A 24,439-nucleotide genomic window follows, 5' to 3' on the forward strand; every position below is an offset into this window, starting at 1 on the left:
AAGCCCAACTAATACTAAGCTAGACATATATGTGCTTGTTTGTAATCTCAGCATTCATGGGACAGAGGCAAGGAGAGGAGCCAGTCTAGGCTGCAGAATGAGAGCCCGACTCAAGTGGAGTGTATGTAAGAATAGTATTTTTGTTTAATGAGACATCACTGCTCTGTGAATTACACAAAAGCGGGTATACATAAAGGTGTTTTGCATTAGGCAGTCAAACTGTCTTAACACATTTATTACATCTGATACTGTGATGGTCCTTGGAGGAATCGATTCACATAGGACAGTTGAAATAAATTGAATCACATATTACAGGAAAGCTGACCTTGCACATTTAATGCTATGTATAATAAATAGTATTTTGTTCATTCCTTTGAGAATGCAAGAGAAACTTTAGACATCTTGACTATATAAATATATTATGTTTAACTTAATGTTTTGTTTCTTAATTTTGGCTAAGAGGTACTTAAGCCTGTGTGAGCTCCTTCATTCCATATCTCATAGCATTGAATTTATGGAGTAGAAAATTTACACTGTGGCTGCTGCCTGTTAGTAAAAACCTTAATTATATCCTTTAGGATCTTGCAAAATCAAAAAATGACTTTCTTTTTATTCATTTGATTCATATATAGAAAATAAAATTGTTGATGGTTTTAAAATTATTTAATTTTTTATTTTATTTTATGTGTGTATAGGTGTTTTGCTTGCAAGTATGTATGTGTGTGTACTATGTATATACCTAATGCCTACAGAAGTCAGAAGAGGGACTTGTATCTGCTGAAACTGGAGTGACAGATAGTTATGGTGCTGGGGATTGATTGAATTGGGTCCTTAGGAAGAGCAGTTGTGAATTTAATTGCTGAAGAGTCTCTGAGCCCTAGGATTGGTGATCAGTCATATATATGTATTTTGTATATGAAGCCAAGGTCAAGGTGTTTTGTTTGCTTGTTTTTCAAGATAGGGTTCTCTGTGTAGCTTTGGCTTGTCCTAGATGTAGTTCTGTAGATCAGGCTGGCCTCAAACTCAGATCTGCCTGCCCTTGCCTCTAGGATTGAAGGCGTATGCCACTCAATATTTTTGGATTGTGTATTTCATGTTTTTTCTGTTGTCATGTCTTACCTACCTTCAAATTAAAAGGTTTTTTTGTCTTTGTTTTTGTTTTTGTTTTTTCCTTTTGTCCCCACTGGCTAGGTCTTCTCTGGATTTGGTAAAGGGGAAACAGGAGGAGGGGAGGGAAGACTTTATTACAATGTAAGATATCGAGTGGTGGAGTTCTTGTTAGTCTTTATGCAGTGTTCTGAGAAAATTATTAAAAATACTGTTGAATATCAAATGAAACCCTTTCTTTTTCTAAGTTTCTTCACTGTCCTAGGCTCCTCTCATATATTGAATGCTGTATTTATAGTTTAGTCAGTGCAAAATGCAATGTATATCCACCTAAGTGCCTTGATTGAAATATATTTGCCTTTTCATGCTTAGTGTTTTAGGCTGTTTTTTCTTAAAATTCATTTTCATCTTAAATATCGCCAGAATATATCACCATACCCTGCTTCTAGTTGTGTTTCCCAAATTTGCATTACAAGTATATTTTTCTCTGAAATTATTTTCCTCTACTTTAAAAACTATAATGTCTTATTTAGACAGGTTTTGAATTTGTGGTTTTTTTTTTAATCAGATATTTTCTTTATTTACATGTCATATGATTTTTCTTTTCCCAGTTTCCCCTCCCAGGAACAAACAGACAAACAAACAAAAACAACAAGAACAAACCCCTGTTGCCTCCCCACTCCCCATGCCTGCCACCCTACCCTCTCCCACTTTCTGGCCCTGGCATTCCCCTACACTGGGGCACAGAACCTTCACAGGGCCAAGGACCTCTCCTCCTATTGATGACTGATTTTACAATCCTCTACTATACACATGGCAGAAAAAGTTTTTACATTATTCTCCTGCTTCACCCTCCTGAGTTGGGTGCATGATCTCATGACTGGCCATTGCATGCACTGTCTTTTTTTTTGTCTTTCAATTTTAGTTCATTAGCTGTAACTTACTTCATAGTTTCATGGAAGATGAGCTAGCTCTCTTGCGTTTCTGTTTCTAGTCCTTTCTTTACTTTAGGTGTGAAACAATGATGTTAATCCAAAATGGGTTAAATCCGTAATGAGGTTGTCACGGTTACAGCTTTGATACAGGTGTACAGGGTACTTAGTAAAACTATGGAAGGAATATTTCTTTTCTTTTCTTTTTTTTTTTTGGTTTTTCAAGTCAGGGTTTCTGTGTATAGCCCTGGCTGTCCTGGAACTCACTCTGTAGACCAGGCTGGCCTCAAACTCAGAAATCCACCTGCCTCTGCCTCCCAAGTGCTGGGATTAAAGGCGTGAGCCACCACTGCCCCGCTGGAAGGAATATTTCATGCTGCGTATATATACTAAATAGTTGTATGAGAACTCTGTAGATAAAATTTGACAGCTGTTTAAACATCTCTTTCATGTATTTAACTTTTGAAATACTAAGGATTGAGTCTAGGGCTTGTGTTAGTCACGTGCTCTACTGCTGACTTGTATCTCCAATGCACTAAAGACTTCATAGTTCATATTTCATAAATCAGATTCATATATTCAAATATAATTTAAAGTAAAGTTAAATCATTAGGGAGGGATTTTTCTCTATTTTTGACACTCAGGGAACTGAGGTAAATTGGAAATTGTTTTAGCTGCAGGAAGTAGCTCAGTTGTGACATTATATTTTCTGTATTCTAAGTTCTGCTTTTCTTCTCTTAGGATTTGGTAACTTTAAAGAAGACAATTATAGCTCTTAATTAGAGTGCTTTTTTTTTAAAAAGATTTATTTATTTATTATATGTAAGTACACTGTAGCTGTCTTCAGACACACCAGAAGAGGGAATCAGATCTCGTTATGGATGGTTGTGAGCCACCATGTGGTTGCTGGGATTTGAACTCAGGACCTTCGGAAGAGCAGTCAGTGCTCTTAACTGCTGAGCCATCTCACCAGTCCCCAATTAGAGTGCTTTTTAAACCTAATTTTACAAAACAGTTCTTCTCCATGAAGAGGTCTCTGGCATTTGAACCATAATCCTTGAGCATGCTAGACAGATATTCTTCTGTCTTTGTCCTGTACCTCAACCCCAAGCATGGCTTTTTTTTTTCTTTGACAACTCGTTGGTAAGACTTAATGCTTACTGAACCATTTTGTGAACATGGTGCTTGTATGAGCCCATATTTTACAGTCAGATCTCTGCCATGGATGCACGCTTTCTAAAGAAGGAAGTTTGACAAGGCAATGGGGTTCTGTAGGGCACAAGGCTGACAGCATTCCCACTAATGTACAGCTCATTTTGAGTCTGATAAAGGACAGTCTAACAGATTAAAATATGGAATGATAGTGCCAAGTTCAAACTGGAAGTTAGTTGTATTCTAATGAGCTCATTTCAGAAGCAACTTATTGAAATAAACCTTCATTAGAATGTAACTGAAACACTTTTGGTTCTCTGTTTATAAAGTCAAAGAAACTGATATTTAAATTTATTTACCAACAGTGAAGAGAGTTACAGAAACACAGTTATTAGTTAAATCTTCTTTAAGAATAAAAAGCTTCCCGGCTGGAGAGATGGCTCAGTGGTTAAGAGCACTGACTGCTCTTCCAGAGGTCCTGAGTTCAATTCCCAGCAACCACATGGTGGCTTAAAACCATCTATAATGGGGTCTATGCCCTCTTCTGGTGTGTCTGAAGATGGCTACAGTGTATTCATATAAATAAATAAACCTTTTAAAAAAAGAATATAGCCGGGTGGTGGTGGCACACGCCTTTAATCCCAGCACTTGGGAGGCAGAGGCAGGCGGATTTCTGAGTTCCAGGCCAGCCTGGTCTACAGAGTGAGTTCCAGGGCAGTCAGGGGTACACAGAGAAACCCTGTCTCGAAACCCCCCCCAAAAAAAGGAAAAAAAAAGAATATAAAGTATCTTGTTATTAAAGAATGCATATATATCTACATGTTTTTACATACACATTTATACACATATAACAAATCTAGTTAATAAGACATTAATCACGATGTTCAATTATGAAGCTGTTTGTAGCAGTTAACTTACTGTAATCAGTGTTTCTTAAAATAGAAACTTTATGATCTTAAAGCGTTTAAATTCTTTCCCTTCCAGGAAACAGTGAAAAGGCAATGTTAGTATGGCTGATACTGCACCCTAGTCTCTAAAGGCAGAGAGGTTAGGCATAGCAGTCTAAAACTCTGCAGCAAACTAGAGATGGGTGTGGCCTATTAAATAAGGAGCAGTAGTGCGAAGCTGTATGAATATTATTTTAGATAGTTCTTAGAGCAGGACCAAACCAAGCCAAAAATCCCCACAGCTAAAAAGTCTTAAGTACATTCCCATTTGACCAGGTAAAACAAATAAATCCTTAGTACTGACTATTAAATACAGAGTATATTTTTAGACTGTAAGTCATAATCATCTAGTTCATTTTTTGGCATAGCATCTTTTGGTGACTTTGTATTTGAAAAAGAGTATCAAAATGATGTAATTAAAACAAAATGTTCTGAGACTACAAAGTTATCAGTTCTTTGTTGACCCCAGTTATATCATTAGACAGCTTCCTACTACTAATTACTCAAGTTATTTTTAAAATCTTCCTTGTTCTAGGTTGATATTTATTTTAAAGAAATATAATTGAAATAAACTGCATAAATTATTTTCCTCCCTGGAATATAAAATGCCACCAATTAAATTTAATATGTAATAACTAAACAATGGAAGAACAGTCAGTGCTCTTAACCGTTGAGCCATCTCTCCAGCCCCAGAAGTAATTGTTACTATGTTTGTTTTGCTTTTTTATAAGAATATTTATAAAGCTTATAAAAATAAGATGTAAAAGTCTAACATCATTGCTTTAAAATGCTTTTGAATTGGATGTGTGAAGTATCAGATCTCAAAGATGCTTCACAAGACTATAAGTCAGCAGGAAAGTTAAGGCTTGTAAAGTCTATTTCACTAGCACATTCATCTTTTCCGTGTGTTTTGTTGGAAAGCCTTTTGCTTTAGTATCTAAGTCTTGGTTGTACATAACTCTAGACCCTTTACTGCTCAGTTGAAGATCTCTCTACAGTCTCAGCCACCACCTGGTGAGTCTCTTTTCTCTCTACACGACTGTATTTTTTTCCATTTTATTTAATGTGTAGGGGTGTTTTGCTTGCATGTATGTCAGTGTATGTTACCTACAGGTGCCAGAACAAGGCACTGGAACCCCTGAAATTGGACTTATAGACAGTAGTGAACTGCTATGTGGGTACTAGGAATCGAACCTCTGGAGCAAGTGCCCTTTACCACTGAACCATGCTTCTAACCTGTCAACCATTGTATTTTTAATAAAAATAATGTAACTCATTCTAAATTCAGAGACCTTTCAGTGGTTCTAAGGTAGGGGCCTTATGGTATAAGGAGTCATCTTGTGTACATAATGGGAACATACAGTTTATAAGGTTGCTTCCCATGTCGGTGGTTGTTGTTCCTAAGGATGGAATTCAAAGCCTTTGGCATAGAATTACGTGTTCACTACTGAGTTGTGCTCAACTTCTACTTTCCAGTCTTTTCTGATCACAGGAATGCACAGAACCAGTTAGAACTGAATTCTGGTTAGATGAATTCCCAAGAGTAGCTTAGAAAAACAACTGTTTCAGAGTAATTCTTCTTTAGGAAGGTGTGAAATTGGCTTTTGCAAGGCTGCTTTTGGTGGCCGCCTTAAAAGCATGATGGTCTCACGTGTAGAAAGATGTATATTCATCTGTAAAAATAATCTGAGCTGGCTGTGTTGGTGCAGGTCTTAAATCCCAGTGCTCCATCTGAGTTCAGGTCAGCTGGTCTGCAGAGTGAGTTCTGGGACACTCAGGGCTGCACAGAGAAACCTTTGTCTACACTTCTGTCCCAATTAATCAGCCTAATTTGCCCATAAAAAGAACTGTGTAAAGATTCTGTATGTCCTCCTCCCCCACCCCAAGTACAAAAGTCATTGTTTCATTTGGTAGATTAAACAATAGCTGAAGAGAGATTTTCTGTTTGAGAGGAAGGAAGGAAGGAAGGAAGTTTGAGTCTAGTACCAGGAGATGTTTGATCTCACAGGATGTCTATGCCCATGCAGTATCCTTTCCTGTGGGCCTGTGCTGGGTGCTGCTGTTGCTCTGCTGTAGCTGCTGTTTAGCTGCTTGTTGAATGAGGTATTATAGCTGTGTTAGCAGCAGATTCGATCTTCTGAGTCAGGTTCTTACTGCCAGGAAGTGAGATTTCAGGGAAAACCTAAGTAAAATTATCTTTTGAAGGAAGGAACCAACCAGTTTTGGAGGGTGAGTTGGTTTCCCTTCTATCTAGATCCTCTCCACCGTGATCTGCTGAGCTGTCCTCCTGCTTTGTACTTGTTCTTGTATGGCTGTGCCCACCATCAGCCATGACCACTCTACTGAGAGCTCCTGACTTTAGACTCTGATTTTTAATTTATCCCACCCACATTTTGTTGTTGTCTCTCATTTTTATGCTTAAATTACCCTCATTCATTACATTTAAGAAAATCTCAGCTGTTTGATTTTACCAGTGAAGACTCAGGAGCCAGATGCTGGGATGAAAGCCTGCTAGCTCAGAGAGGCAGAGAAAGAACCGAGTTGACCTTCCTCCTCAGCTGATATTCCAGAAGGAATCCCCTCTCTCATAGTCTCAGAACACTTCCTCCCCTTACTTCCTGTGTGTCTCCATCCTTCCTCCCGACTCCTTCTTACTCTGTTTTTTTCCTTAATCATCCTATGTTCACTTCCTGTCAGCTGGTTGTTAGCTCCGCCTCTTGACCGTTGGTTTTCTTTATTTAATCTTGTTTACAATAAGCAGCTCTTGGATTATAAATGTGTGTGCTAGGGCTGAGCCACACTACAGCTACAAACAGGGTTTTCCAGTAAATAATACTGGAATAATAAATCTTGGGGTTCACAGTGTGATGAAATGTCCAGCAGCAATTATGTCAGTATGTCTTCACCACCCCGTGCTTTCCAGAACGTGATTACCAAGGCTAGTGAGCCAGCCAATAGCTTCTCCTGCAGGCTCACACTCGAGTCCCTTTGCCCTCTGCTGTTCTTTGTATGCTAACTGAATCATTAGTTTCTCTACTGGTTTACCTACAGTGTTACTAAGTTCTTTTTGTTCCTAGAATCTACCTTGACTTACTATGTGCCAGGCTTAGATTAGGCTTTTGAAGAAAAGTCTTTTCTACCACTATGTGAAATAGGGTTGCATTATCTATTTTTCATATTATGTTTATTATGGATTAGATTCAAAGGATCTTGTCATGGTATCTAAACAGAAAATGTACTATCAAGAATTTGAGGCAGAGTGACTTAAAAATATCAGTCTCTTTGCTGGAATAGTTAGAATAGTCTCTTTGTTGATAGTCCAGGAATTGCTTCAGAAACCACACGAACACCCATCTCAGTCACTCAGGAATAGTTTATTGAGCATACACCCTAGGACTGGTAGACCAGTGCCATGGTCCAAATTCGGGAACTGAACCATGACTCTGAGTTAAGATCCTGCAGGGTTTTTAAGCCCCAGATCCACAAATATCTATGCTAGGTTATTTCACTATTCAGGATTTAGAGATAAGGGATTTCCTTAGGAACATATCTTTATTGTACACTTATTCTGCTCCCATTGGTTGGGGTATTCAGCTGTGGCAGGGGACTTGCCTTATCTAATATTCATGTCTTAACTTGTTTACCAAGAAGGTACTTGTCTAACATTCATGTCTTAACTTGCCAGTCAGGATATCAGTTACCTACATACGTGCATCTCTCTGCCAAGTAGGATGTCAGTTCCCAGGGAAGTCTTGGGAACTTAAACTTTATTTGGCCACTACTCAAAATGGAAGTCTTATTCCCGATAGTTTCTTACGTTGGTCCAGGTATCTCCTGTTGGGGAACATCCAACAGGATGAGGGGCAGCTCATACCATGAAAGCTTACACACAGCACAGGAGCAGACAGGCAGTGCTGTTTGTTGGGTGTTTAGTTCCGGTCCAAGCTTATTGTGGGTAGTTATACAAAACAGTTCTACTCACTCTATTGTGATTAGTTTTCAAGGGCCCAGAACATAACAGACTATGTAATCAATCTTGGCATTGGAAAGTTTCCTAGTAACAGCAGAAGCATATGGGAAAGTTTCCTTATGATGGCAGGCTAGCCAGGAAACAGTTACCTAGGTCTTCACACTTTACCTAGGTTCTTCACACGAGCTCTTTTTCATGCCCGCACACTCACCTTTCTATGATTTTAATTAAACATTTTACCTTTACTTTATGTCTGCGTGTTTTGGCAACATGAATGTGTGTGTACCATATGCATACTGGGTAATCTGTGAAGGTCATATCATAGAGGCTTTTGGGTCCATGGAACTAGACTCAAAAGTGACTGTGAGTCACCCTGTGGGTGTTAGGTGTTCTGTAAAGAAGCAACAAGTGCTCTAAAGAGCAGAGCCAACTTCCCACAACTTTCCAGCACTGTTTGTTTATTTATTTTGTATTTGGGATAGGGTTTCGCTATGTAGCCATGGCTGTCCTGGAACTCTCTGTAGACCAGACTGGTCTCAAACTCAGAGATCTGTCTGCTTCTTCTGAGCTGGGATTAAAGGCTTGTGCTACCACTGTCCAGATACAGCCTGTTTAATTTTTAAACATATCTTTTACTAGCTGGATAGAGAAAACATTTTGGTCTTGTGAACTCTCCTCATGGTATTTTATGCCACTAAGCCTTTGTCCAAACTTAGTTCTTAAGCTTGTCTTTCTCACCTTCTGTCTGCATCTCTTCAAGTACTTGTTCAAGAGATCCGTTCTCTGTAGCCTCGTTGCTATGTCCAGTGTTGTCTCTAGGAAAGGTAGACAAAGGTGATGTGTGTGTGTGTGTGTGTGTGTGTGTGTGTGTGTGTGTGTATGAGAGAGAGAGAGTGAGAGAGATCTCTTTGAGTGATAAAACAGTTGAATCTTCTTAGTATTATTAGTTACTTGAAATTTGGAGCAACTAGAGAATTCTATTAAGAATCTGCATATCATAGTATATACCCTTTCTCAAGGAAACTATAACTGTAGAGTTAACCTTCAAAAAATTATTTAGGTATTTGCCTTATTTGTTTGTTTATGCATAAATAAATGTCTGTTGAAGGCTTACCGTATTCTTATACTGTGCCATGCATTTGAGATGGAGGGATGCAGCCTTGGAAGAACAGTGGCAATTTCTGTAGGCTTAAAGAGAAAATTTGATAAATTAGAGTTATAAAAAAAAAACTGCAGTAACAGCACCTGATTCTCAATGAAAGGTTCTGATAACTAGTCTTCTAGTAGAGGCCTTGCTCCTCAGTAAGAACTCAGGTCATATTTGTTTAACTAAATGAAGAACCAACTAAGGCCTGTTATTTGTTATTGAGGTAATAAAAAACTTATTTAGGTTGTTGGGATGTCAAGTTTTTCTCATATGCTCACAGACATTTAAAAAAATAAACCAAACTATTCATGATAATTAACAGAAATTTTTAGAGAACACATTTGCAACCAATCCGAAGAGGATGTGTTCCCATTGCATGTTAGCGTAGACTGTGTACAATAGGTGTTTCCTGCCGTAGTTTTACAGTTTACTAAAACTCTTCAGTGTATTGTTTTTTTTTTATAAAATTATCCTCAAAAGTAGATCCATAAGGAAGACAAATATTTGTGAAAAGTGGTATACCTCCTTTATGTGTCTTATTGTGTTATCCTTTCCTTTTTATAGAGCTTGCCCTCACCCCTTACCCTCCACACCTTTTTTGTTTTTGCAGTATCTCTTGCTCCTCCTCCTCCTTCCATCCTACAGGTAACTCCTCAGTTACCTTTAATGGGATTTGTGGCCAGAGTCCAAGAAAATAGTAAGTTTATGTCTTCTTTATGCTGTAGATCAGACTATAGGCATAGAATATAATTTACATATGACTGACTGAATAGTCATTCATATATTTGAATAAGTCATTGTATGACTCGCTAGTGATGATAAAATAATTGAGGTAGACTGGAGAGAGCTCATTGGCTAAGAGCGTGTTCTCTAGTAGAGGACCTGAATTCAGCTCCAGAAGGACCCACACCTCTGACCTCTGCAGACACTGACACTCACATGCTCTTACCCACACTTACATAATTAAATTATGCTAAATTTCTCTGCTTTTTGAAAGCTTTAAAATGATAGTTTCTGGAAGTTACACTTACAGCACATGTTTAGCTTCCATGAGATCCCAGATTTGATCGCCAGGATCATAACAACAACAACAACAACAACAAAACCACACCACCACCACCACATAGTTGTAAAGGTCTGACAAATGGATATAAAATAGTAATGTAAGAAAAAACTGCATGAGGAGATACTCTAATTGCTAAACAAATATCCTGCTTATTTCTCAGTTGCCTAAACAAACTTAGTATCCTAGTTTGTTATTTCTAGAATTGTAGACGTGTTATATGTGGCCTGAATATATCATACTCCCATTTCAAGTATATAAAGGACCACACAACAGTAGGGAACAGACCAATCTGCCAGTTTGTCTTCCAAGAAGCAGCCATCAGTTGGCAGTGAATTTTCTTTGGTTTGTGTTCTGCTTTTGAATCATGCATAGTTATGTAGCTAATTTTATTGGTATATTGATTCTTCTGGGAACGCATTAAGGAAACTTGTATTTTTTAATTGTGAGGCCTGTGTCAACATTTAAGTGTTTAATGATGGGTGATTAAGGGGCTACATCAGTCATAAAGTTGCATGATGTCATGGAATCTAAACTTCGAGGAATTACAGTTGATCCATGAATAACATGGGTTTGAATTGTTTGGATTCCATTGACTTTGTCAGTGTTAAAAGTTGTGTTGTGGATATGTAAAACAGTCTGTTTGTCTTTTACTATCATAAAATGTCCACAAATCTATTATAAAAAGTTAAAATTTTATCAAACTCAAGCAAAAAAAATACTCACAGGCCACATATGACCTCATTTGTAGTAGGGCTACAAGCAAAGTAAAGATTCAGTATTAATGAAATCCTAGCTGCATAAAATTAATCTCTACTACTATTAATGCACTACTACTTACACTTTGGTTACACTTTGTAACCTCCTATTAATGTTGTGAACTTATGGTATAGTGTCTACTTAAAATACAGTGTTAGGCTAATCATCCCTACATTCAGGAACAAAATATGTTCCTCTGAGAATGAGGGATCACTGGGTGGTAGAGTGGTTGCCTAATGTGCACAGCCCTGGGTTTAAATTCTGCCAGTATTTGGGATAGGTGTTGATTGTGATCTTATGGTTTTTCACTATATATAATACATGTGGCAGAATATGTTAATTGACTATAATAATAAGGCTTTCTGTCAGTAGCAGGCTGTTAATAATAGGTTTTGGGGCAGTCAGAAGTTAACAGGCCCCATTTTAGATAAGCTGAGAGTTGACAGTTCTGCTGCCCCAAGGAATGAATTGTAGGCACGATTTTTGGGTACAGACTTCCTGCTATGGTCAAAGCTATTTGACTTGCGTGAGTGACTTTATTCTCAGTCCACAGAGAATAGGTTACATTCATTTAAGAAATGTTGTGTGTATTAAGATGGTCTATCCATAAAGTCATTCACCAACTGTTTCAATGAACAATGGTTCTGGTTGGAGGGTGGCACAGACATTAGGTGAGGGTAAGAATCTGGTTCTTTGGCTGTGATAATTTGGAAAAGCATTCATAGCAGAGAAAGAGTAACTTATAAAGTCCTCTTCTTCAAACTTGATACAAGAGTTACAAATGTCAAGCAAAGCATTCAGTTTCACTCTTTGTTGTTCTATTACAAGCAACCTTCCAAGTTTTGGCTGTATAAATAATTTTGAAATATGTAAGCTGTTCTGAAAACCATAGTATAGTGTAAAAACATCAAATATACAATCCTACTAATAGAGAGGCTGAGATAGGAGAAGCATGATTTCAAGACCATTATGTGGAACCCAGCAAGACACTGTCATGTACAAATAAGCAGAAAGTGTATATGGATTGTACAATATTGGACCTATTTCTCCAATTACCAAATTAGAGAGGCCACTGGATGACAGCCAACAAATTTCTAATTCCTCATATTTTTGGATTTCAGTTGATTAGGATATGTTGGTAATATTAATTTTCATATTAAGACATTAAGAAAAAGTAACTGTGCTAGGTGGTGGTGGCTCAAGCCTTTAATCCCAGCACTTGGGAGGCAGAGGCAGGCGGATTTCTGAGTTTGAGGCCAGCCTGGTCTACAGAGTGAGTTCCAGGACTGCTAGGGCTACACAGAGAAACCCTGTCTCGAAAAAAAAAAAAAAGTATTGTTACTTCCTGTTATTTTTGTTGTTAGAGGTGGAATTAGGTTTGTATGGGTTTATTGAAAGATTACTTTCTTGCTTCTTCTAGAGTGTAGTTTGGCTCCTTATGTTGGTGTTCTCCATCTATTATCCTTTGTAGGACTGGATTTGTGGAAAGATATTGTGTAAGTTTTATTTTGTCATGGAATATCTTATTTTCTCCATCTAAGGTAATTGAGAGTCTTGCTGGGTATAGTCGTCTGGGCTGGCATTTGTGTTCTCTTAGGTTCTGTATGACATCTGCCCAGGATCTTCTAGCTTTCATAGGCTCTGGTTTGAAGTCTGGTGTAATCCTGATGGGCCTGCCTTTATATGTTACTTGACCTGTTTTCCCTTACTGCTTTTAAAATTCTTTCTTTGTTTAGTGCATTTGGTATTTTTATTATGATGTGACGGGAGGAATTTCTTTTCTGGTCCAGTCTATTTGGAGTTCTGTAGGCTTCTTGTATGTTCATGGGCATCTCTTTCTTTAAGTTAGGGAAGTTTTCTTCTATAATTTTGTTGAAGATATTTATTGGCCCTTTAAGTTGGGAGTTTTTACTCTCTTCTATACCTATTATCCTTAGGTTTAGTCTTCTCATTGTGTCCTGGATTTCTTGGATGTTTTGGGTTAGGAGCTTTTTGCTTTTTGCATTTTCTTTGACTGTTGATCCTTTGGTGATGTGAGGGTCATTGAAGTAATGTCTAATGTCTAAAAATTGTTCTTATTTTGGACTTGTACCATAGTAAGAGCCAGGATTTTAAGCTCTACTAAAAACAAAACAAAGAAACAAAAAGGCTTTATCTATTTATGTTCATTTAAAAAAAATAGTAGTAGTGATACATTATTTTAAAATATACAGTTAATATATTTGGAGTTATTTCACATTTATATTGAGACAAATGTATGTATTTTTAGTACTGCTGTAGACAGTCATCTACATTAGACTGTTCAATTGATTGTTTTATATCAAACAATTTTTATAATACTCATTTTTATTGTTACAATATTTTACAAAGTTTAAAGAATATGACAAAATAAGAAAAAAAGAAAGGCATTGGAGGGGGGTCTCTGGGAAGAGTTGGGGTACAAAAGGGAAACAAGAATGTGATACAATTCTGTTTACTTAAAATATGCTTTTAAATGTTAACAAATTCAGATAAATTTTTGAAATCATGTGTCTTCTCATAATAATGCAATAAAACTTAAATCAATTAAAAAAATTAACAGGCATTTCTGACTATAGTCTGATTGTGGGAGAGGTGCAAACCTGTGCTTTGTTCAAGAGTCAAATTGTACATTAGTTTAAGATACAATATCATCAAGCCATAACCCCATTGTGCACCTCACATATAAAAGTGTATGGAACCACTCCTGGGCTAAAAATAATTATAACCTCTTGTTATGGTTCTCTGGAAGAACCATTTAACAGTAGAAAAGGGTCTGATGATAGCAAGCTTTTTGGGGCCCTTCTTTTTTGTATTTTGTTTGTATTTTAACTGGTTGTTGTACAGTCTTAGTGCTTGTCTCAGGGTTTCTATTACTGTGATCAAACACCATAAGGAAAAGCAACTTGGGGAAGAAAGTTTTTGTTTCCCTTACACATCTTTCCACATATCACACTGCAAAAACTTTCAGGTAACAGGCCATCACTTAGGGAAGTCAGGTCTGGAACTAAGCAGGGCAGGAACTTAGAGGCAGGGCATGGAGGGGTACTGTTTACTGGCTTGCTCAGCCTGCTTTTCTCATAGCACTCCTGACCACCATCCCAGGAGTGGTATCTCTCATAATGGGCTGGGCCCTCCCCTATCAATCAAGAAAATGCATTACAGGCTTGCCTGCAGGCCATTCTGGCAGGAGGATTTTCTCAAATAATGTTCCTGTTTCCAAATGACTCTATGTGTCAAGTTGACCTAAAACTACCCAGCACAGTGCCTAAAGGATGAATGTGTCAAGTCCTTTTACTTATTTCTTTCCTGGTTTCTAAAAGTAGTCTATTATTTCTGTTTATTAGGAGGTACTTGATGAGTATCAGTAAGCTTTAAAACATTGTAATTTTTAAATATGGCTTCTTACATGTAAGGGCTATTTTCATTTATGTCCAAGTATATTCTTTATGTTTTAAAATTGTGAGTTTGCAACTTACTGTTCTTTTGGTTTGGGTATAATCCATGCTGGCTCCATGAGAGAGTGTTTTTCCTATCAATGGTCAGTTGGTCTAGTGTGTGCCAAGCACAGCTGTGATGTGACCTTTTGCCAGTAAAAAGGTGTAACCTTTAGAGGTAATTGTAGGATAGAACATATTAAAATTTCCTGAAGCACAGACTGATGAGGCTTTTTGGAGTTCCACATTTAGTTGAAGTGTCATTATAGCAAGAATGACATTTTCCCATCACAAATCAGTTTGTTTGTTGATTTAAAGAAGATAGTTGAATAATAAGTGGAAAGGTTCTTCTGTTTTCATTGTTTTTATTTATTTATTTATTTATTTATTTAAAGATTTATTATTATATCTAAGTACGCTGTTGCTGTCTTCAGACATACCAGAAGAGGGCATCAGATCTCATTATGGATGGTTATGAGCCACCATGTGGTTGCTGGGACTTGAACTCATGACCTTCAGAAGAGCAATCAGTGCTCTTAACCACTGAGCCATCTTGCCAGCCCTGTTTTTATTTTTTAAATCAACTGATATGATGAGAATTTACCTGGAAAAATCCCATCATTCACTTGCTACCACATGTTCGTTGAAATGTTGCTGCTCAGTTTGAACAAATTATTTCAGATATTTTAGAGAGTATCAGCCAGATTTTGTAATTGAATTTGAAGATTAACAATCTATCAGGATATTTTCTTTTTTCCTTCAAAAGTCAGACTTTAAAGATGAGTAGGATTATGGAATAGTTATTATTAATAACTTTTACCAGTAGTTAGTACAAGGCATAATGTTTGTAGAAACATCAAAAATATTTCATAAGATAAAAATAGAAGCCCTATTTTAATTTAATGTTACTTAAGTACTTGATTGGTGTTCAAGACTTAGTTGTCACTTGAGTAGATAATTGTACTATTATAGCAGCATTGTTAGTCTTTAAAAGCTACTTCCTAATTTGGCTCTTGTCATAACTGATTCCTTTGTGATCCTCTCAACCTCCTTCCTGCCAGTCTCCTCTTTGTCCTTTGTGTGAGGAATGGTGACATTTCCCTCTAAACTCTTCTTAGTGCTGAACCTGGTTCCTAGCCACATGAGGCTGGAACTGACTCAACAGTTGTGGTAGGACTTACACATTCAAATGAGTGGTTATTTTCTTCAAAATATGCACTGTGGAAAGATGTGTACTTTGTTTTAGAATCATAAAGTTTTTTAAGAATTATTTTAAAGGTAGTCTATTGAACTAATATATTCTTTGCATTAAATTTAATGTGTGGAATAGTCTGGAGTCACTTGGAACCAGTTAGTTATCTTAACCACTTACACTGTGATCAAAAAGCACAGATGTGCTTCTGCTATCTTTTAAAAAGATTCTCACGTGGTACCCTATTATTCACTGAGTAGAGCATAAACTCAGCCATCCCTTCGTCTGCCTGTCCCTACTTTGGATGATTCTTTTCTTTTTCTTTTCTTTTCTTCTTTTTCTTTTTCTGAGAAAGGGTTTTTTTCTGTGTAAGCCTGCCTTCTTCTGTACTTTACTACCGCCCAGCTATTACCTTGACTCATCCATCATGTCTCAGGAAGCCTTTCTTGGCCCCACATAAAGAATTTGGTCTATGATGATGCATGCTACTATAATTTCTGATTTCACACTACTTAATTGTAAATCAGAGTTTGGTCGTCTACGTCTTGGTGACATTTCCCCTGTACTGCTCTCTCAGTGCTGAACCTGGTTCCTAGCCACATGAGGCTCCTGTGGTATTTACTTACTCATAATGAAACATGGCTTCCGTGGTACAGATTTTATCTAAGATAATGGGCAGAGACGCTTTTCCGTTTATTGCTATAGTAACATTAATCTTGGGAGCTTCTTTTCACATTTGTAAAATTAAGATTACAAACAGCATCTTGGCCTGGGGGTGTAGTTTAGAGGGTTTACATATGATACAAGATGTGTAAGCATCTTGAGTTGAGTCCTAGAATCACAAAAAAGTAAAAAGATAAATTAAAAAAACCTCTCCAAGGGAAAGATTAAGTGAACTAATATATTATGCAGTACTAGCTGTATAACTGGGGAAAAATTTGTGGCAATCTTTTTCAGTTGGCTCTGAGATGGCTACAAAGACATGAAAATGAACAGTATCTGTGTTTTGTATAATTTTATAACACAGTTTCTCTTTTTCTGAAGGTCCTTTTGATCTCTGTTTTGTGCAGTTGTTAACTCTCTTTTTATGAACATACAGAATTTTCACTGCTGTTTTTAATCTCTGTGTACAAAAACACATTGCATTTGAATAAAGGATCTATTAAGAACACAGATTTGTTTTGTTTTGTTTTTTGTTTGTTTTTTAAACAACATAGGACTAGTGCCATGCACAAGTTTGAGGCCAGCCTAGGCTACACAGTGAGCATCCCACCCCCAAGGGGAAAAAAACCCAAATCCCATAGGAATACAGAATTTTTAGTGAGTGAATTTTTACTTTAGAAAGCATGTAAGTACAAAATGGCTCAGCTTGTGGGAGAACGCTGAAATAGCAGAGTGGTGTTGGCACATCTGACTGTCAGGAGACTGGAGATTAAAACAGAATCGCTCAGAGAATTTTATGTATACAATTTATACATAAGTAAGCTCTGGGACTTTATAAGTAAGGATAATGCTGACGATTAGAACCGAGGGCTGGAAAATGCAAGCTTATTTTACTTCGTTCAAGTATGTATCAAGCCTTTGAAAACTTTGAGTTCTTTGGGTTTGCAGGTGATTTTTTTTTTAACATGGTATAATATGGTGAGACTGATCCCTGAAAGCATACCTCTGCAGGGTATATTTTAAGTTCTTCTAATAATGCATATGGATATGTAGTATCAAGAAGTTTCAAATAATCACTAAACCTGAATTAGTTAAAAACAAAACTAGTTCATAAACAAAGTGTTTTAGTGGTTGAACTCCCAAAGGTATTAGTGATTTTTTTTTTCTTCCCCAATTTGATATAATTCTGTTTAATAAAAATCAGTCTGGCAGTGTGGCAAATCCCTGTAATCCCACTTCTTGGGAGGCTGAGGCAGTAGGATTGTGAGTTTGATTGGTTTATATAGTGAAAATCTGTCTCAATTTTATTGAGAACGACAAAGCAGATTGTAAAATCTTGTGTATTTTTTTTTGACTCATTTTACTTTTTATGCGTTTGTAATTCCCCAAGTTATTAATGTTTCTCATAACTAATAGGGTGTAAAGCCCATCATATTGCACTCATTTCTTTAGAAACATGATTAAGTATTATTACTGAACGGTTCTGGAGGCCCAGTTACCAGTGAGTATTTTGATCAAACTAATTCAGCACCATCAACTGACCTAAATGGGAGTGGAAAGTCATGCTTGAAGATTTAAAACATAATGGTGGAAAAATTACTCTTGCTCATTCATTATTTGAAAGATTATTATTATTCATTTATATTTAATGAATCTAGAAGTTGAGATAAATGTTGAACTTTACGTGATATGTTGTTTGTTGTCAGCTTGATCCATTCTTAGTTTCAGATACACCACCTCCACCCCCACCTGTGGAAGAGCCTGTCTTTGATGAGTCCCCGCCTCCACCGCCTCCTCCGGAAGATTATGAAGAGGAGGAGGCGGCTGTGGTTGAGTACAGCGATCCTTATGCAGAAGAGGACCCACCATGGGCCCCGCGGTCCTACCTGGAAAAGGGTGAGTGGCAGGAGCGATGAGAGGAGTTCTACATAGAAACACGACCTGCTGTTCAGAAAGACATGCTTATTTTGACTTATAACTAACGTTTTATTTACTCGTATTATCTATTCTGTTTAGGTTTTTTAGTCAGTTTACAAGGTTTATGGTTTTGAAGTTTATTAGTACATTTTTATGTTTTTTTTTTAAAGATTTATTTATTTATTATACATAAGTACACTGTAGCTGTCTTCAGACACACCAGAAGAGGGCAACAGATCTCATTATAGGTGGTTGTGAGCCACCATGTGGTTGCTGGGAATTGAACTCAGGACCTTTGGAAGAGCAGTCAGTGCTCTTATCCACTGAGCCATCTTGCCAGCCCCACATTTTTATGTTTATCTCATACTGTTGAACTTGCTTTTCACAAATTATTTATATACCACAAAATATAAACCAAGTGGGTTTTCCTTTGGAATTCTCCAGGAAGAGGATTATTTTTCCAAATTATTTATTTCTATTCCCATGCTTTCAGCCATCACTATAAGTAGTAGTATTATTTTGATTTATTTATTTTTTTGACATACAGTCTTACCAGGTAGTCCAGATTAGCTTCTAACTCTTGATTTTTCTGCCTCATGCTGGGATAACAGTTATGTATGTACCACTATGCTGAACTTTCAGATAATTAATTTTGAGTTATTTTTATATGTTTTAAGTTTGAGTATTTCCATAGGAAACTTTCTTCCAAAGAATAATTGATGTCTCAGACTCTTTTGTATAACTGTGTGTGTGTGTGTGTGTCTGTGTTTGTGTGTAAAATTGCCTCTCTTAGGTAACTGACATACGGTACCTTGGGACAGGAGCTTCCAAATCTCAAGATTAATCAATCAGTTCAGCTACATGGTGGCTCATACCTACAACTCCAGCACTTGAGAGGTTAAAGCTGGGCTACGGTCTGTGCTGAGGTCCAGGTCATCCTGGGTTACACAGTAAGATCCTGCCTCAAAACGAACAAGAAAAAAATAACTCTAACTTGCTCGTGGGTGTGGATTTGTTGATGTAGAAGGACATTTTCTGTTAAAGAAACCGAAGCAACCAAGCCACTATGTCTCAAAACTGGCTGCACGTTGGACTTCTGTTTTAGTTACTGTTCTATTGATGTGATAAAACACCATGACCAGGCAACTTACAGAAGGAAGCATTCATCTGGGAACTTGTTTACAGTTTCAGAGGGTTAGTCCAAGATCATTGTGGTGGTTGTAGGCAAACTGGCACTGGAGCAGTAGCTGAGAGCGGGGGGTGGGGGTGGGTGGGAGGAGGAAGCAGGGAGACAGACAGACAGACACAGCGACAGACAGTGAGAGGGTGAATGCTAGATGGGGTGGGACTGGACCTCATAAGGGCTTTTTGAAACCTCAAAGCCCGCCCCCAGTGACCACAACTTCTTCAACAATGTCACGCCCCCTAATCTTTTCTAAGAGCCCACCAGCTAAGGAGCAAGCACTCAAACATATGAGCCTATGGAAGTCATTATCATTCAGACCACCACAGATCACCCGTGGACTTTTATGAATAAGTAGAGAATTTATTGAGTTGGCGAGATGGCTCAGCAGTTATAAGCATATACTGGCTTTTGCAGAGGACCTGAGCTCAGCTCCTAGCAACTGTGTTAGGTGATTACAACTACCTCTAGCTCAGTCTCCAGGGGAATCTGATGCTTCTGGCCTCTGTGAGCACCTTCACTTATATATACATACTGCCATACAGTTACACAAATATCATAATCAAAAAGCAATAAATCTTATAGAAATAGTAGACTTAACACTTTTGGCCAAGATAGAGCAAGTATAAACAGATTTATTCCTTTTCTTTAAACAGGATCTGGGGGAAAAGATACAAAACAGCACTTTTTAAGGCTTTGAATAACAGGTGGCAGCACAGCTTGACTGAGTTCCCCGACCCCCAAAAAAACAAAACAAAAAGGGAATCAGTTTTATAAATGTCACAGTTGTCAAGAAAGGTGAGGGAAAATGAATATGAGAGAGAAGCAGAATACTTTTAGGGACAGACAGACAGCGAACTTCCTGGAAATGAGAAATACAGGGTCTGGAACGACACTGCAGAAGTGGGATCAGCAGCCTTGACCTGGACAGTAGACATATCCACACAGAAGGAGGGGCCATCTTAAAAAGCAAAACCGAACCATAGGCATATAAGGTCAGATCAAAGTAGTATTCATTATGTCTGTGTGTGTTTCCTGATTGGTTAGAGGCCAGTATTTGTTTGAGACAGGGTCTTACTGTGTAGCCCTACTTGACCTGGACTCACTATGTAGACTACATTGATCTTGAACTCAGAGGTCTTCTGCCTCTTATGTGCTGGATTAAATGCCACCGTACTTGGAGTGACAGGTATTTTATGTATTCTTTTTGTGCCTATAACTTTATAGAACTTATTAATAAACTAATAATTTTTTTCACGAATCACTGTATTTAACATAACAGTGCTGTCAGGTAGCAAATGTAAGCAATGTTGTAATACTGACAAAGTGGCAGATTGAAGTTTAGGGAAATTAAGTAGGCTTTGTGACCTAGAAAGTCATAGTTGAGTTGAGATCTGGACTGGAGCTCACAGTTCTCCCCACTGTCTTAAGTCCTGAGATTTACCAGCCTCTTCTATTTACTAGCATTTAGTTTGGGAAGTGTAGGGACTTAGAAATGTCCACTAAGTGCATTGTTTTTCAGTTATTTTAGCACTTTAAGAATTAAAAGCCAAGTAATATAGTTTTTAATTTTTTTATGATGTTAGTTGATATGCCCATTTTAAAGCCTTGTTTAAATTTTGTTAAAAAGGAAAAAGATAGATATGAGTGGTTTGGCTTTCAGCAGGATTGGGTTAGTTAACGAGGGTCAGTTGTTTGTGAATGCTTTTTCTAGCATCCAGGAGTATATTTTACCTGGAGGGAGTACACCTCTGTACTTTTGTTAGATTAGAAGGACAAAAGGGAAGCAAGCACCTTTGATCGATGGCCGGCCAGGGTATCATACGGAGCAGAGTACTTCAGGAAGTAGTGTGCATAGGAGTTGAAGGTCAGAAAGAGTCCGTAAAATTGCATCCTCACACTGCTTAGAAAATGTCTAGGTTCTTCAGGCATCTTGGAAGGCTAGAGCACGGTGCAGACAGTGACTGTGGTGATGAGGAAAGTGTCCTGAGAAGGGAGGGCTCCCTCTAGTAGTAAGAGAGATAGAAGACAATGTTTGTAGAAACTGGAGGAAAACATTTAGATGGAGAGCATAGGTGCTCATTGCCTAACAGTACGTGAAGAGAGGACTAGGCAGTGTATCAGTCACTTTAGTGTGAAGTTTTTTTAGCGTGGTGAGGATAGAGGAAACATGGCCTCATTAACAAAGTGGCATTGTTTTTCATAGAAACAACAGCCACAATAAATTTTGAAATTGCTTTTAATTCAGATTACATTGTTAAGTCACTAAATTTATTAGTGATGTCAAATTCAACTTTGGCCACCTCAGGACAGATCAGTTTCAAATTGTTAAACGGGTTTTACTGTCTTACAACAAACCTTCCAATTTCCATGTAAGAGAAATCATCTCACCTCATAACAAGACTTCATAAAATCCAGTATATGGAGATGGTAACTGGATTGATTACCTTTTGATTTCTAGTAGGGAAGTGTGGTTGCTGACACCGGGCATCTTTGTCCCTGGACCTGTACTTCTCCAGAGCACTCTCACGTCTCACTTCCCTTCCCATGCCTATTTGCTATACTTAATACTGTGTCGGGAGATGAATAATACTGAGTATGGGTCTGTAAGGTCCTGTGCTTATGTTGTGTTGGGGACAGAGGAGTGAGCATCTCATTTTCGGTGTTGGGTGCTTGCTTGTTGCTTTGTGCCATGTCTGTATTCCACCTTCCCCTCCCTCCTGAGCTCTCGCTCCTCCTCCCATTTTCATTACCTCTTCTGTCTTTAACAATTTTCATATTAAATTTAAAAGGAAATGTTTAGTTATATTCAGCTAAAGCATTTCTCACTGGAGTGGTAATTGAAGCAAGTGTACTTGGGAATTTACAGTGCTTCCATGTTAGTACTGGGAATACTGAAGCACCGTTACTTCTCTTCTGCTTGTAACTACAGAAAAATAGCCAGATGCTTAACATTTCGTAGATATCTGTGTTTCCATGGAATGAAAATTGGGAGTTTTAACAGAGTTTATTTGAGGGGAGTAAAAATAGAAAAGTTAATTTCAATCTATCACTGATTTTACCACCTTAATTGCATGCACACATGTACAATCTCCTGCGTGACCATAACCATAGTCCAGACTTACATTTGCTGTGAAATCTTTCTGAGGCAATTTCTCCTTCCTTCCTTCCTTCCCTCCCTCAATCCCTTCCTTCCTTCCTTCCTTCTTTCCTTCTTTCCTTCCTTCCTTCCTTTTACTTTCTTCCCTCCCTCAATCCCTTCCTTCCTTCCTTCCTTCTTTCCCTCTGATGTGGATTGAACCACTAAGCTAAATCTACAGTCCCCAATAAAGTTGTCCACTAAATTACTGTGTTGTTACCAATATAAAGATAGTTATTCTGGATTACTTTGCAGTGGGTACATTTTTGTAAGAACCAAGAATCCTGCTTTTTCTTACAGAAAATACAGATTGACTGGCAATACTAAACACTCTAATTCTAATTTTTTAATACCTAAACTTGTCATATAATTACACTGAATTGTTTTTAGATAAACCCATCTTGACTCTTCTAAATTAGGCTTCTGGTGTCCTCAGTGTATCCTAATAATAGAAGATAATTATGTATGAGAGATGCCATTCGATTTTTAGTAAAGTGGTTCAGAAACACAGGGCTCATGGCTCTGCCACTGGGTTAACATCCCAGCCCTCAACTTTTAAGACAAGTTACAGTGTATGCTTAGAACAACAGCTGGAGATATTTCTTAATTAAAAAACATTTATTTATATGTGTGTGTATATATATTATGGCACATTTTACTGCCTTGCTAGAGTTCAAAAGACAATTTTTAGGAGTCCATTTTCTTCTTTTGTTCTGTGGGTCCCAGGAATTGAACTTGGTTCGTCATTGCTTGTCTGTAGTACCTTTACTTACCAACCATATCTATTGCTGGCCCACATGAGATATTTTTCTTGAAAAAAGTTCTTTATGGTATACAGAAGATACTGAAGTTTGGGACAAAGACTAAGTCTTAAGTAATTGTGAGTTAAGTTATGAGTTCTATGATTTTATTAAAATTCTTGGGGGCAGATGTAATGCTAGGAACCAGAGGTTATCTGAGATAAAGGTTCAGAGGCCCATTACAAAGTGGTTGAAACCAATGAAAATCACAGAGGAACTTTTTTAGCACCTTATTATGGATGTATTAAATCGGTAACATAATGCAGTATATGTTTTGAAAGAAAAAGTATATGTATAGTGGATTTAGCTTGTAGGAATTCAGTCTTCATGGATAGGCAGAGTCTAGCGAGGAGCGATGGCCTTGCTGTTCTTTAGCCTGTCTCACTTCTCAGTTGCCTCACAATGTATCTTGCAACAGTAGTCTACATATGAGCATTCATTTTTACACAATATGGTGCCTCAGTATAAGTTGGAGTGAATAGCTGTCTTTCATGATCCTTAGATTGCTTTTTCTCTGCAGTTGTTTTTTTTTTTTTTATAGGCCATTAAAGTGTAAGTAACTAAACATGACTTTCTTTTTTTGCTTGTTTGCCATTTATATTGGATTTAGATTTTTTTCTTTTTTCTTTAAGAAAAGGATATTCAATTGTGTTAAACTGGTTATTGGATAGAAAATATATATAAATGGTAATTTTTAGAAAGTTGCTGTATATGAGTGCTTATTTGGTTTTATCTTTCTAAGAATGGTATTCTTGTTTACATCCTATTTTGTTTCCCCCTAGTTGTGGCAATTTATGATTATACAAAAGACAAGGAAGATGAGCTGTCCTTTCAGGAAGGAGCCATTATATATGTCATCAAGAAGAATGACGACGGTTGGTATGAGGGAGTTATGAATGGCGTGACTGGGCTCTTCCCTGGGAACTATGTTGAGTCCATCATGCATTATTCAGAGTAGAGCCGGCACAGCTGTGCTTCTCTCTCAGGAGTCAGGTCTTCCCAGATTAGGTAGA

General features: G+C 37.6%; 2 protein-coding genes across 10 annotated transcripts in view; one reads left to right on the plus strand and one right to left on the minus strand.

Moving 5' to 3' along the window:
- Abi2 (abl interactor 2) overlaps positions 1–24,433 on the plus strand; it is a 72,463-nt gene extending 48,030 nt beyond the window's left edge. For 5 of the 8 annotated variants that reach the window (XM_031367681.1, XM_031367680.1, XM_031367686.1 and 2 more), the window contains 3 exons: positions 9,866–9,952; positions 18,110–18,283; positions 24,209–24,433. In XM_031367681.1, coding sequence (XP_031223541.1) covers positions 9,866–9,952; positions 18,110–18,283; positions 24,209–24,384 — 437 coding nt within the window. In that variant the 3' untranslated portion in view covers positions 24,385–24,433. The remainder of the gene's footprint in view (positions 1–9,865; positions 9,953–18,109; positions 18,284–24,208) is intronic. The other 3 variants (XM_031367683.1, XM_031367685.1, XM_031367688.1) reach the window with 1 other exon arrangement.
- Positions 1–24,439, minus strand: part of Raph1 (Ras association (RalGDS/AF-6) and pleckstrin homology domains 1) — a 197,821-nt gene that overhangs the window by 85,949 nt on the left and 87,433 nt on the right. The window contains exons 16-17 of one of the 2 annotated variants that reach the window (XM_031367677.1): positions 9,223–9,296; positions 8,806–8,923 (exon numbers count right to left, since the gene is read on the minus strand). In XM_031367677.1, coding sequence (XP_031223537.1) covers positions 8,821–8,923; positions 9,223–9,296 — 177 coding nt within the window. In that variant the 3' untranslated portion in view covers positions 8,806–8,820. Of the gene's footprint in view, positions 1–8,805; positions 8,924–9,222; positions 9,297–24,439 lie in introns of those variants that run through there. The other variant, XM_031367678.1, reaches the window with a different exon arrangement.

The sequence above is a fragment of the Mastomys coucha genome, unplaced genomic scaffold (assembly GCF_008632895.1).
Source record: "Mastomys coucha isolate ucsf_1 unplaced genomic scaffold, UCSF_Mcou_1 pScaffold14, whole genome shotgun sequence".
Classification (NCBI taxonomy): Eukaryota; Metazoa; Chordata; class Mammalia; order Rodentia; family Muridae; genus Mastomys; species Mastomys coucha.